The sequence below is a fragment of the Notamacropus eugenii genome, chromosome 3, assembly GCF_028372415.1.
Source record: "Notamacropus eugenii isolate mMacEug1 chromosome 3, mMacEug1.pri_v2, whole genome shotgun sequence".
Taxonomy (NCBI): domain Eukaryota; kingdom Metazoa; phylum Chordata; class Mammalia; order Diprotodontia; family Macropodidae; genus Notamacropus; species Notamacropus eugenii.
The window spans coordinates 383,658,102-383,671,063 of NC_092874.1; the positions used below are offsets into that span (position 1 = coordinate 383,658,102).

At 37.7% G+C, this 12,962-nt stretch overlaps 1 protein-coding gene across 3 annotated transcripts in view; it reads right to left on the reverse strand.

Moving 5' to 3' along the window:
• SDK1 (sidekick cell adhesion molecule 1) overlaps window positions 1-12,962 on the reverse strand; it is a 1,143,865-nt gene that overhangs the window by 41,782 nt on the left and 1,089,121 nt on the right. For all 3 annotated transcript variants that reach the window (XM_072597683.1, XM_072597681.1, XM_072597682.1), the window contains 2 exons: window positions 12,014-12,175; window positions 8,381-8,506 (listed from right to left, as the gene is read on the reverse strand). In XM_072597683.1, the coding sequence (XP_072453784.1) occupies window positions 8,381-8,506; window positions 12,014-12,175 (288 nt within the window). The remainder of the gene's footprint in view (window positions 1-8,380; window positions 8,507-12,013; window positions 12,176-12,962) is intronic.

Sequence of the window (12,962 nt, forward strand, 5' to 3'; positions counted from 1 at the left end):
ATCTAGTTGTGGTATATGAATGTTATGGAATACTATTAAACTATAAGAAATGGCAAACAGGCAGGCTTCAGAAATACCTGGATAGACTTATAAGAACTGATACTGTGTGAATTGAGCATATCCAGGAGAACATATAACAGTAAGAGCCACAGTGTGCAAGGACTGTTTTTTGATAGGCTTAGGCCTTCACAGCAATGCAAGGACCTAAAACACTTCCAAAGGACTCATAATGCAAAATGTCATCCACATCTGGAGAAAGAACTACGGAGTCAGAATGCAGAATAAAGCAGTGTATTTTCTCTTTTATTATGTTTGGTTTTGCTTAGTTTTACTCATGCTTTCTCCCATTACTTTTAATTCTTCTATGCAATACGACTAATGTGAAAATGTGTTTAATTAGAATATATGTATAGAGCCCATAGAAAATTGTATGCCATCTTGGGGAGGGAGGTGAGAGGGAGGGAGGGAAAATTTTAAACCTATGGAAGTGATTGTTGAAAATAGAAAACAAATAAATAAATTTAGAGGAAAAAAATAAAAAAGTGATGCTATGATGTCCAATTAACAACCTCTTGACATTAAAGGTCTAGTATGATGATTTGAGGCAGATAAAAAGTAGGAAAACTTTCTTAAGTTAGTTCTATGCATGTCCTTTGCATTCATGTTTGTATAATGCTTTTCTACTATAGAAAAAATATGAATATTTCACCCCTAGACCCAAAGAACATATTTTATTTTAAGCACACTGTCATAGCTCCAAGAATTGTGTGGGTTTTTCATAAAAACATTTTAAAATATTGATACAACCCCTCAACATAGAACGATTTATTTGGCAATCCATTTACATTGAGAAATGCTTGGGAAGAAAAATGTCACAAGAGAGAGTTTTCTCCTGAATTAAGGGCAAGAAAACCCTCACATTTTATTTTTCTTAATTCCATCTCAAAAGGAATTAACATATGGAGTATTTTAAATACAAGTTTTCCTTCACCAGGCAATTTATCCCAATAAATATTTACATCAAAATGATACTTAGAAAAGTCAGATAAGAGTGTCTTGGCAGCTCTGAAACTGGCCTCTCAATTTCTAGACTGATGATTGTTTTTCTCATTTATATAATGCTGTGAAATATCTCAATAAATCAATGATGGGGAAAACTATTTCCACAAATTAGTAAAATATACCATTACAGAACCATCAGCAATAATGAGATTTGCACAACTTATTTCCCAGGCATCATGCTAATCCCTGATCCTTTGATTTTTGTCTTAATTAATACTTGAGAAGGTGGCAAGGGCTCATTAAAAAAAAGAGTAATAATCTTTATAAGTGAGATCCACTCAATCCTCAGCTACTGAAATGTGGATTATCCACCACACATGATTAGATTTTCAAACTTCTCTTGGTCAACCAGCATATTTTTTAGTTACCTTATCTGACTTTCAGGCACTGGACATTCAGAGAAGGAAAATCCATTTTAATAAAATCATAAGCCAAATAGGAAGGGAAAAATCTACTGCTATAAAAGGCAACCATGGTCAGTTACAGATCAAAATATAAAGAACTTTGTGGATCTCTCCAATTGCTCCCCCTCCATTATTGCTGATTGCTGACAGCTACAACTGATAATTAAAAGATATAAAGGTTGTCACTTGCCCATTTTTAAAAGAAGTGATACTAGAAATGTTATTCTGAGCTGTGGGCTTGGACACTCAGTTTGAGGCCTTATGAGACATTGTAACCTGAGACTACATCTCTCTACTTTCTCCATCCTGCAGAATGAGGGTGAAAAAGCAGGCCTAAGAATTATAAACTTAAACATTAAGATTCTCTTCATGGCATAGGTTTGGGTGGTGATCTGAACCATATAATCTAACTCTAATGTCTTGCTTTATGCATTTGCAAATGAACTCAGTGAGAAAAAGATATTTGAAGGACCTGAATGTCAACCGCTATGGAGGAGCTAAATTGCATTACTGTGGGGGTGATGGTATAGACACAAATTAAATATGGCTGTTAGGAGCCCTCTTTCTTGCCTGGCTCCCCTGTAGGATACCTTGGAGAACTCTGAAGTTCAATGGAATTGCTGACAAAGATGCCATTTGCACGAGTTCAGGGAAATCACTGTGAAATCAAAGTCTGTATGTAACTTATTCATCACAAAATCATGTCCTAATAAGTCTTAGGCTACTGATCAGTGGGAATCAGTACATCTCTCTAGGAATCTCGGTAGTACAGCTGTTTTTCTGGGTCTAAGCCAGATAATCCTTAAATTCTCATTTCAGCTCAAAAATCTCATAGGAGACAAATAATAGAATAAATAACAATAATAAATAACAAATAATAAAAACATTTTCTCCTCTCCCTTTAGTTTAATACTTATTCACTAGAAAATACAAAACAGCTTAATGATCAAGTTTCTTAGGATCACTAATCTCCTTTTTTCTTTCTCATATAAATTTTTTCTGATGTCAATGACCAGCTTCATGTCTTGCTAACATAATAAATCGACTTTCGTCTTGCATTCTAAAATTTGTCCCTCCAGGAAATCAAAAACATGTGCAAGCAGAAGCAATGTCCCAATAAGCCTGGAGACAATAATGGCTCTTTTCCAAATTCAGCTTGAGCCCAGTTCAGGTACATTCGTAGGCCTTGTGCTCAATTTATCCCTCGAACGCACTGAACAGAACTGTGCACTGCAGGCATTAGAGCAGACATGGCACCAACACAAAAGTTTGATTTCATGGACAATTAAACAGGGTCTCCATGCTGAATGAAACTGTCATTCACTAGCAGAGACTTCAGGTTCTGCTAACACAGAAGAACCAACAAATGACTGTCAGCCCAGAGCTCTGAGGAGATAGAAACCTGTCAATGACTTATTTCTTAAACACTGACATTTTTCTTTGAGTAACAGGGCAGACCCCACTATCAACTTAACTGGAATACATAGGCAGATAGACAAGGGCCAAATTGTGGGATAAATACATCTGATTAACAAAATAAATGATTGATTGATCTCATCTTTTAATGCCAGGAAGGAAGAAAACTGAACAGAATGCCAGAAAAGGAAGTGGGGAAAAAAGGCCTCAGGATTTTATAAAAACCAACTCAAGACCTTACTGTATAATGTGGTACAGTTGACAAGCTGTCAACGAATGTGGTTAAGAGGAGAAAAAAAAATAATAAGAAAAACCAATGGTATGAGGTAAAACTATAGGTGGAGCCTTCCTTCTGAATCTGCTGACTTGCTCAGCTTTTAGGGCATGCTACTATTTCAAAAGATGTGGAATTTCTCCTTTGTTCTGTTGGGAACTGGGGGTAAATCACAAGAAAAGTGAGCAGATGAATCAAAAGGGAAGTGGGAGGTTTCTATAGGGGAGCAGACATTTTAAATCCAGGGCAAGAGGGAATGTAATAGTCTCCATGCACTGAAGCACTCACCCTAGCACCTATTCTCATCAGATCCAATTTCTGGGCTAAAAGCATTATTTGGAGGGGGGAGAAAAACAATGCCTTGTCTGCCTGTATTGTATACATCCTAAATATGTATTTCATGGCTGCTTTGGAGGGGAAAATATATTTATAGCTCCTTTAGTGCCATTCCAGTCTATTGTGTAAATATGTAAATTAGGCTGTGTGATCTACACAGTAAAATGCCTTGGAATAATTTGTGTAAATAAATCATCTGCATATGCGCAGTGCACAGTTTTCAAACTTGAAATTTTCCATTGCCTTTTGGGGAGCTTTTCAGAAACTATTTCAAAGGAAACTTACATATGCCTAGAAAATAAATACATTGAAGAGGCTAGGCATGATGGAAATCAGACTGAGGTTTTCTCTGCACCATACACCCACTGGCTGCCATTTTCTAGGAATAATAGGGAATTTTTTATCCTAGGCAGACACTAATTTTATCAAATGTTGTTCCATTCTGTATGCTTGTGTCATAGAAGCCACCGATTCTACTGAATTGTGTTTGTGGAGCATTAGAACAAGAGTGAGGAAGAGAGGGAGGACACTACTGTTGAGTTCCAAAATCCATTTGCATCCTCTTCTGTGCTAGGAGCAGAGAGGATAAGCTGCTTTGTTTCCTGAGTGCCAGAGGTGTACGCTGGGATTGATGGGAAGACATCAGGTCAGGCAGGCAGCACGGGGCCAGAGGCATAGCTGAGAGAAAGAGCTGATCTACTTAGCACTAAGGAAAATACTGAAATGGTAGAACACATTAAAACAAACAAAAAAGCTTAGGGCAGTGGCAAGGGTGAGGCCATACTAAGTCACTAAGTCACTACCCTGCCTGAGAGAGTCTTGCCAGAGAGCTTCAGTGGAGAAAATGAGATGATACAGCGTTTAATGTTTTGTGTAATGAGGCCTGTAATAGATGACAGCTGAGATCCAAAACCCTAAGGTAATGGCAAGGTGTTTAAATATTGACAACCCATAAAAGCTTTTCATTTGACTATTAGATACTGCTGCTCTTCGTCACAGAAGGAAAGGGGAGGAGGGTTCTTCTTGGCTTTGAATGAGAAGACTTAAAGTCAAGCAGTTTGCTTAGGTTCACTTAACAACCTAAAAGAGAAAATCATTGGCAACCCACATTGTGACATTCAGTAACAAAATGGGATGTGAAAGCGCAATCTTTGGCTTTCATTTAGAAAGGCAGCATCTTCTGGGTCAGCTCCCTGTCATGTCTGATATCCCTATGGGTTAGTTTCTCATTCCTCCATGGTTCCCTGTTGAGGTAAGGTCTTCCACTGGCTTCAAAGAAGTCTCCACATCTGGATAAACTTCTTCCATGGTGTGGAATTAACCAAAAAACTAGTTCCAGTATTCCAATTAGTCCTTGTTATTCACATCTCCTTTCTGACTCTCTGAAGCTACACAAAGGTCAACATAGGAACTCCTGCTTCCTTCATTACAGCTATATGGATAGGTATACGGTAACTTAAGGAGAAATTAAATGGCTCCCCAGGAGAGGCAGAGAATCAATATTTCATCATTTCTTGGGAAGCCTGTGTAACGTGTTAACATTCTGAATCTGTACACATCTGTCTGGTTGGTGGTGCATTTACATTCTTGACAGGGCAATCTCTGACATGAAGATGCTCATTTTAAAGTCACACTGGTGCACTCCACTGGGCAGGGTTAAGAGTCTCTTCACAGGATTGTAAATTCTGTTTTTAAGGAAAGAGGCATGAAGGATACCATTCATGTGTGCATGTGTATCTGTCTGTGTCTGTGTGATGGGGAGAGGTGGGTAGAGACAGGGAAAGAATAACTGTATACCACCCCTCTGTAATTAGAGAGCATTTTAGGACCATAGAGCTCAAAGCACTTTGTCTTATGTACTCAGTAAGGACGATGGAACAAGAAAGAATACTCTTTTAGCCACTTTTGGCCTTGAAAATTCACTTTCCTCCTCTATACTATCCTACCAACAACGTGAATAAGCTACTGTGTTTTCCTAGGTGCCAGAGATATAGAGTGAGATGAATAGGAAGACATCAGGTCAGGCAGATGGCACAAGGCCACAGGTGTAGCTGGGAGGAAAAAAACAGATCACCTGAGGTTTAAGGAAGCAATCAAGAAAGAGTGACCAAACCATTCCTATCCTTTACAGGGACTCACCATAGTGAATGTTCACAAATTAACATTTTTCTTTGCATAAATAACCTTTGCAATAATTTTCATTTCTTATGCTTCTGGGTGGTAGGACTTAAGTATCCACCTTTTTCCAGTCCAATGCAATTAACATTTATTAGGGGCTGTGCTAGGCATAGGGGATTAAAAGAAAAAGTGATTTACCTTTTCTTAAGGAACTTATATTCTATGACAGGGGTTAGAGAGAGAGGATATGAGGTGTATATATACATACATACATATATGCATGCATATGTGTGTGTGAGAGAGAGAGTGAGAGACAGAGATTGAGAGAGAAATGGAGAGGGAAAAGAAGAGGAGAGGAGAAAGATGGAAAGGAGAGGGGAAGAGAGGAGAAAGAGAAGATATTGAGACTGAGGGAAAGACAGAGAGCAGAGAGAGAGAAAAAGAGAGAGAGATAGACAAAGAGAAACAAAGAGAGGTATATACAAGGAAGTGATGGTGACAAAGGAGAGATCCAGAGAAAGTGATCTGGGAAAATTTGAGCAGGAGAAAATACTTTTAGGTGAAGTGGTGCCTGAGATGAGCCTTAAAGAAAAATAAGGATTCAGAAAGGGTTAGAGATTAAGAAGCAATGGGGTTGGGAGAGAGAACCTATGAAAATGAAAATGGCCAGGAAGGAAGGAAGGCAGTTTGGAATAGAGCATGAGCATGGGAGTAACATAAAATAAAGCTGGAAAGGTAGATTGGAAAGAGTCTGTGAGAAGACCTCGTAGGCTAAGGACTTTGTCTTTTATCCTACAGGCAACAGGGAGCTTCTGAAGGATTTTGAGCAGTGCTGTGACATGGTAAGATCTGTGCCTTAGGAAGACAGCATTGGCGTTTGGGTGAAAGGCAGATCACAGAAATGGAATGACTAGAAGGTTGGGAGATAAATGAAGGAGACCATTATAGGAGAGAGGGATTTGATAACTGAATACAAATCTACAAAAACCCCTTTTTCCTCTCTGCCAGCCTAGCTCCAAACCTCTTCTATTACTTCCACAATGTTTCACTTTCCAAATTCTCCACTCATTGTCACCTAAGAGCCTTATTATTAGAATATACCCATCCTTGCAGATTGGTCTCCCCTTAAAATCATCTGAACACAGGGCTAACTGTATTAGGTCCCAATGTTAGGTACAATAAGATAATTAAGTGATCAGAGTAGATCACTTCACCTGGTCAATCTTACCTTTTCTATACCCAGACAAGCTTAAATGGCAATCCATTTCCAGACCATGTCCACTGTCATGATCTAGGGCAGATACTATCGGACTCCACTAATCCAACAAATTGCATTTGTCTCAAAGCCTCTAGGCTATAGGATTTTCTCCATTATTTTTTATTCTATCCTGCATATCTGGAGCTATGCCAGAAGTTTCTTGGGTATAATTCTATCTAGTATTCAAGGAGATCAATCCTGGGGGAGGAAAAAGGCAGTTAGAGATTGTCAAACACAGACACATGCATAACTTCCAAGGTCTCTCTGCTTCACCAATCAGAACCAAACTCATTCTAGTCACCATGGCTAAGTCAATGCATAATCATAGCTCATGTTGACATAGCATTTTGTCATTTATAAAAGGCTTTCCTCCCCACAAACCAGTGAGATATATAATACCAAACATTACTACCCCTGTTTTATAGAGGGGGAAGCTAAGTCTCAGAGAGGTTAAGTGATTTGCCCAAGATTACATAGCTTGTATCAGAAATGTGACTTGAACCCAGGCCTTCTGACTCTTTAAAATAACCACAGGAATATATTAGTGTCACTGATACCTCCTTTTATGAAATTACCACCAAAATGCTATGGATGCTCACATTCAGAAACTTTTTGAAACTCTAACTTACTCTAAACATATACAGCCAGTGGAAAGAGTCTTACTAGAAGTCTTGGGTTCAAATTCCACCACTGACATGTGATCCTGGGAAAATCATTTAACTTTGCTGGGCCTCAGTTTCCTCATCTGTAAAATGAAGGAGTTGAATGAGATGGTTTTTCCAGCTCTGCAATCATCATCCTTATGAATCCTTTTTCATATAATTCTTGCCATGGTACCTTAACAATTGGGTCCTTTTGGTCTTTGGTTTCTGCATCTCATCTTAACAGTATATTTTCTATCTAAAACTATTCACATGAAGTTATTAAGCTCAGGGGAGTGGAAGGATATAAATTTTTTTGGAGAAAGAAGTATGTCTTAAAACATTTTCCAGAGAGTTAAGATGAAGCAAATGATTTACCAATTTCCACTAATAACACATAGAGTAATCACAAATTGAGTGCATGTATCTTTCAATCAGAGTTTCAAACATTTAGAGCACTGAAAATGGGTCCCTGAAAACAGTCTTTGATCTGAATGATTAGTTTAAAATGTCTTTAAGTCTCCCTGAGTTCTCATGTACAATATTTTAAAACTGACAATAATCATCTTCCTGAGTATATGGAATGCAGATAAAAATCTAGGAAGCTAACGCATGTGAGGTTAATAGCACAGCAGTGAGTACAAAGACTGAAAATGGGAAAGAAAGGGAAAAATCAGGTTTGGAGAGCATCAAATCAATCAAGTTCCCCTTCTTTGCTTCAGTGTTCTTGGGCAAAAGCTTAAAATAACAGGCAGTAGAGTCTTTTAGGAAGGTTTCCCTCCTACTGGGTTGAGGCAATGACTTCTCTTCTTGTTGTGAAGTGGCCTGAAGCCGACTGCTAACATTTGTCTACGTCTTTGGCCTTCCCTACCTGAAGGTCGTGCTTCTATTATGTAGCCCGTTGTAGGTCTGTCACCAGAATTTCCCTCTGTCCATTGGAGAGTTAGTTCAGAAGATGATTTTGTAACCAAAACATCTCGAGGAGAACCAGGAGATCCTGAGGTGTAAAAAAAAAACAAAAACAAAACTAGTTGGTATCTGTGAGAAATCACTCGCATCCCATACTTCTTTAGTACAAAGTTATACAAATAAAAGGATCCCAACCTTGGCTGATTGGACAATGATTGCATGCAGAGGTTGAGTCTGGAGTTCGGAAAAGATTCTACCCTTCCGTCCTAACTCCCTGATCAACCCTTTTCAAACCCTCTCCATCTACCTGTCATTGTGGACTTTAGGAAAGGGGAAGGTTGAGGGGAAAGAGAAAAAGAGTTGTTTCAGAAGATGTGATACTTCTCAGAAGAGAAGACACAGAGCTAAAACATGCCTTCTTTTCAACTTAACAAACATTTATTTAATAGCACCCACAATAGGCAGGGCAATGGGCAGTGCTAAGTGCTTCTAACATGGCTAACCTACTTTACAACTCACTTTCCTCTTTCAAATCTTAGCTCACAGCCTTCATCTTAATCAAAAGTGATTCCTGTCTTTGTCTGGAGAAGGGTATGATGGACAGAACAAAAGCTTCCCTTCAGGGATGGAATTATCAAGGCTTCCACAGTCCTGTTCAGGTCAGCATGTTCTACTGTCCTAGTCAGAGAATATTCTGGAGAGCAGTGCTCAGAGGATATAAAGGCATTTGAAGTTGCCTGGTACTATATTCTCTGCAGAAAAATTTCAGTTTTAGGGACATATGCTTTGTTATATTGTTGTACCTTAGGTGTATAATAAACATGTGGTCAACTATCTTTTGTTAATTGTTAACATTTTCCCCTCTCCCCTTAGTTTTGGTCCAGGCCCATGGTTTCTTAGGAACAAGGAGTCTTTTCACCAATGCATATCTCCACCTCATATCTTCTAATCTAACTCATATCTCATAATCTCATACCTCATTTCTAACAAAGTTAGACAGGCAGCATTGCACAGCAGAGGATGGAAGGCCATCCATCTGGGTTCAAGTTTTACCTGTATTATACTGGCTGTGGGAGCATGAGCAAGTCACTAAATCTCTCAATGCCCCAGGCAACCCTCTACTGTATTAAAAAGTATATGCTAAAATAATCTTAATCTTTGCTCAAAGGTGAAAGGCAGGGAGGAAAGGAGGAATTCAAGAGGAAAGTAGTTCTGATAGCTGAGAAGAAGGAGATCATAAAAGATGAGGAGGAAAGTAACAATATATTACATTTTATAATTATATTTATAAATTTTATATTTACCTATATAATGTATAAAATATATAATAGATAATATTTATGAGTAATATATTTATATATAATATATAATATTTATATATAATAATTATAAAATAATAATACTTAGGCACAAAGTGCTTCCCTTGCCACCTTGACAAGTTGGCAGTACAAGTCTCATTCCCGCCATTCTACATGTGAGGTTCAGGGAGGTTAAGAGGCTCGACTAATATCACAAAGCTAGTCTGTCTCAGAACCAGGATTTTAACTCAGGCCTTGGGATTCCATTTCTCTGCCACACTGTAATTATTAAACAAGAGGAAGGAAGGAGAGGAAATGGTTTGGGGGGGACCCTAATGAATGAAGCCTAGAGAAGAGTCAAATGCATGTTTTTATCATCAACTCCATGAGTCATTTGGGCTGAAACCACATTAGCCTTTCCATAATGCCACATTTTGCTTGCACCATAGAAATAACATGCTTTATACCGTAGAAAATAAAGGATGACATGGTTTGTTTCCAAACATTTGGGATAGAATGAAGATAATTATATTGGACTCAGAAAAAAATGCCAAATACTGGTGTAATACAATGAGCTTATGGATGTTAGTTCTATTTCTTAAGAGGACCCTTAAAAAAAAAAAGGAAGGATTTTTTTTGTCTGTATTGTAAACAAATTACCCGAAATTGTGAATCTTCCAGAAGAAGCTAGCAGAAGTTGTGCGATTTATGCAGAACTCATAAATAATAGACAAAATTCCAGTTAATAAAGAAACTTTGATTTTTAATTCTACAACTCAGGTTTCTTAGGGTTTTGGACCTTATTATTTTCTACTGTATTTCCTGATGCCATTTACCTTCTCTCAAAATGGCATTTTTTTTAAAAAAACAAATGAATTGAAATTATTTTTGTTTTGAGAATTTTGTGAATGCTCCTTGATATAACTGTACACAGGAACGTGTACTGGAGCTATACACAATGTCTTAAGACAGTTGATTGTTAAATTTTCAGTGTGAATATTTATACCTCATATATAAGCAAATGCTACAAATTGAGGCCTGATTTATTGATTGGCTTAGACTTCAGTGATAGAAAAAAATATGAACAATGAAGATTAAACTTAAGTGTGTTGTGCATGCATTTTTTTTCAGAGAGTTGCTTGTCAAACATTTATCAGCATACCCTTGACTATACATTTCCTAGAATGCCAAAGACAGTCCACAAATAGTGGTCTAAAAGATTAAATAAAATTAGGAACGACTAAAGAAATGAGAACAGAAAGCATGAGATTTGGAGTCAGAGGACCTCAGACTAAATTCTGGCTCTGCCATTCATTGTGTTACCTTGGGCAAGTAACTTGACCTCTTTATACCTCAGTTTCCTCATCTGTAAAATAGTTAGGTTGCACTAAATGACTTCTAAGGTTCTTCTAGCCCTAAACTTATGATTCTATACTTCTCTGATTTTATTTCTGTTTCTCTTCTTCTGAAACAAGGATTATAATAATTTCATTAAAAACAAAAGTAAGGAGAGATTAGAGAAACATTTATAAAATTCCCTAAAATCCTCAGAAGATAAACCATTTTAGATCTTAATTTTTACTCTTCATGGGCAATTAAAAAGACACAGCTTAACTTAGAAAAAGCTAAGAAATTCAGACACAAATTTTACAGTATCCTAATTTCCAAGTGTCAGTGAAAATGGTTCAAGGTAATGATAGGGTCAAAGCTTTTTATTTTATTTTTTTGTTTTCTTGCTCCTATTTCAAACAGTGATTTTTTTTTTATCTGCTATAGTTCAGCAAGCTGATATCAACATATGGAAATATTAAGTATATCCATATTTACTTAAATGTATTTTGAGGTGGCAATGTGAAAAGAGTGCTGGATGTGGAGTGGAGAGAACTGGGTTTGAATCCTGCCTTATCAGCAGAGTGACCAAGGACAAGTCGCTTAGCTTCTCAGCACCTCAATTACATCATCTCTATAACAGTGATAACAATATTTATTCCACCCACCTCATAGAGGCTTTGCAATGAAGCACTTTGCCAAACTTCAAAAGCTAAATAAATGTGATTTTTAAAAATTATTGTTACTACAGAAGATCATTCTAACACATGCTTTTAGCAACATTCATATTGTCAAAAAGTCCTTGAGAAATTGGACAAACCCAACTTCCCATGGTTTGTTCCTGTCTTACGGACAGAAAAATGTACCATAGGAAGAAAGGTACCCATGAAGACAGTTCAGCTCTGTGTCTAAACAAATATGCTGCTACATACTTTGGTATTACTATTGATGACGAGAGTTCTACCTACCCTCTGCCGGGCCAGCTGTAATGTTGGCCTGTAGTCCAGGTCCATAGGCGATGGTGCGTGCCTGCACTCGGAAGAAGTAGGTTACTCCTTTGGTGAGATCCCTCACCTTCAACCAGCGCTGCCAATTTCCTTTAATGTCCACAGTCACCACTTTGCTTACTCCTAAAATAATGATCCAAATGTAGAGTACAGAAAGATCTCAACAAAAAGAAACAACTGAGTGTAGTTTATTGTGCTGAGATAACAAGTAAAATTATCTCACAGTTTGCTAAGAAAGTATTTCTTACAATTAGCAGGAGTTTAAGTAGTGATAATAGCCAATTTTCAGCACAGATAAGTGTAATTAGAGTTTAAGCTTGATAAGTGAGCACTGACAAGGAGAAAAACCTTACAACACAACTGGGAAATTATCAGGAGACTGCGTGCAACCTCACTAATTACATCGGGAAGGGAGGAGGGGGAAAACAAAGTGAATCTGTGAGTGTTCTGTGAGACTGCACTCTGCGCCCTCTGTCCTATGGCCAGACATCTTGCTGGAGCATCTTGGGAAAGGTGTCCTTCCTTTGTAAGTCTAATAGAATGACAGCTGCATTTCACCATTTCTTATCACCTAAATAGGCTAACACTTCCATTCTTCTGATTCAATCAAAAGTTAGCAAGTGAAGGAAAAGGATGAAATGACATCTGAAGTAGAAATATAGACCTTGGTAAAAATGGAAATACCTTGGCAGATACTATATCCCTGTTAACTGTGTAATAGAATTGAGTGTAAAAAATATTCGTCTTGGACCCCATCCAAGCAGGTTTGGTTATTGAAGTATGAAATAATCTACTTAGAAGCTTCTCCCTACAATGTGATACTCATCACGGACCAAAGGTGACTATCTTTTAGCCCTAGCAGCTCTTCAGAGTTTGAAACAAATATGAAGGAAAACACTACCATTGCAAA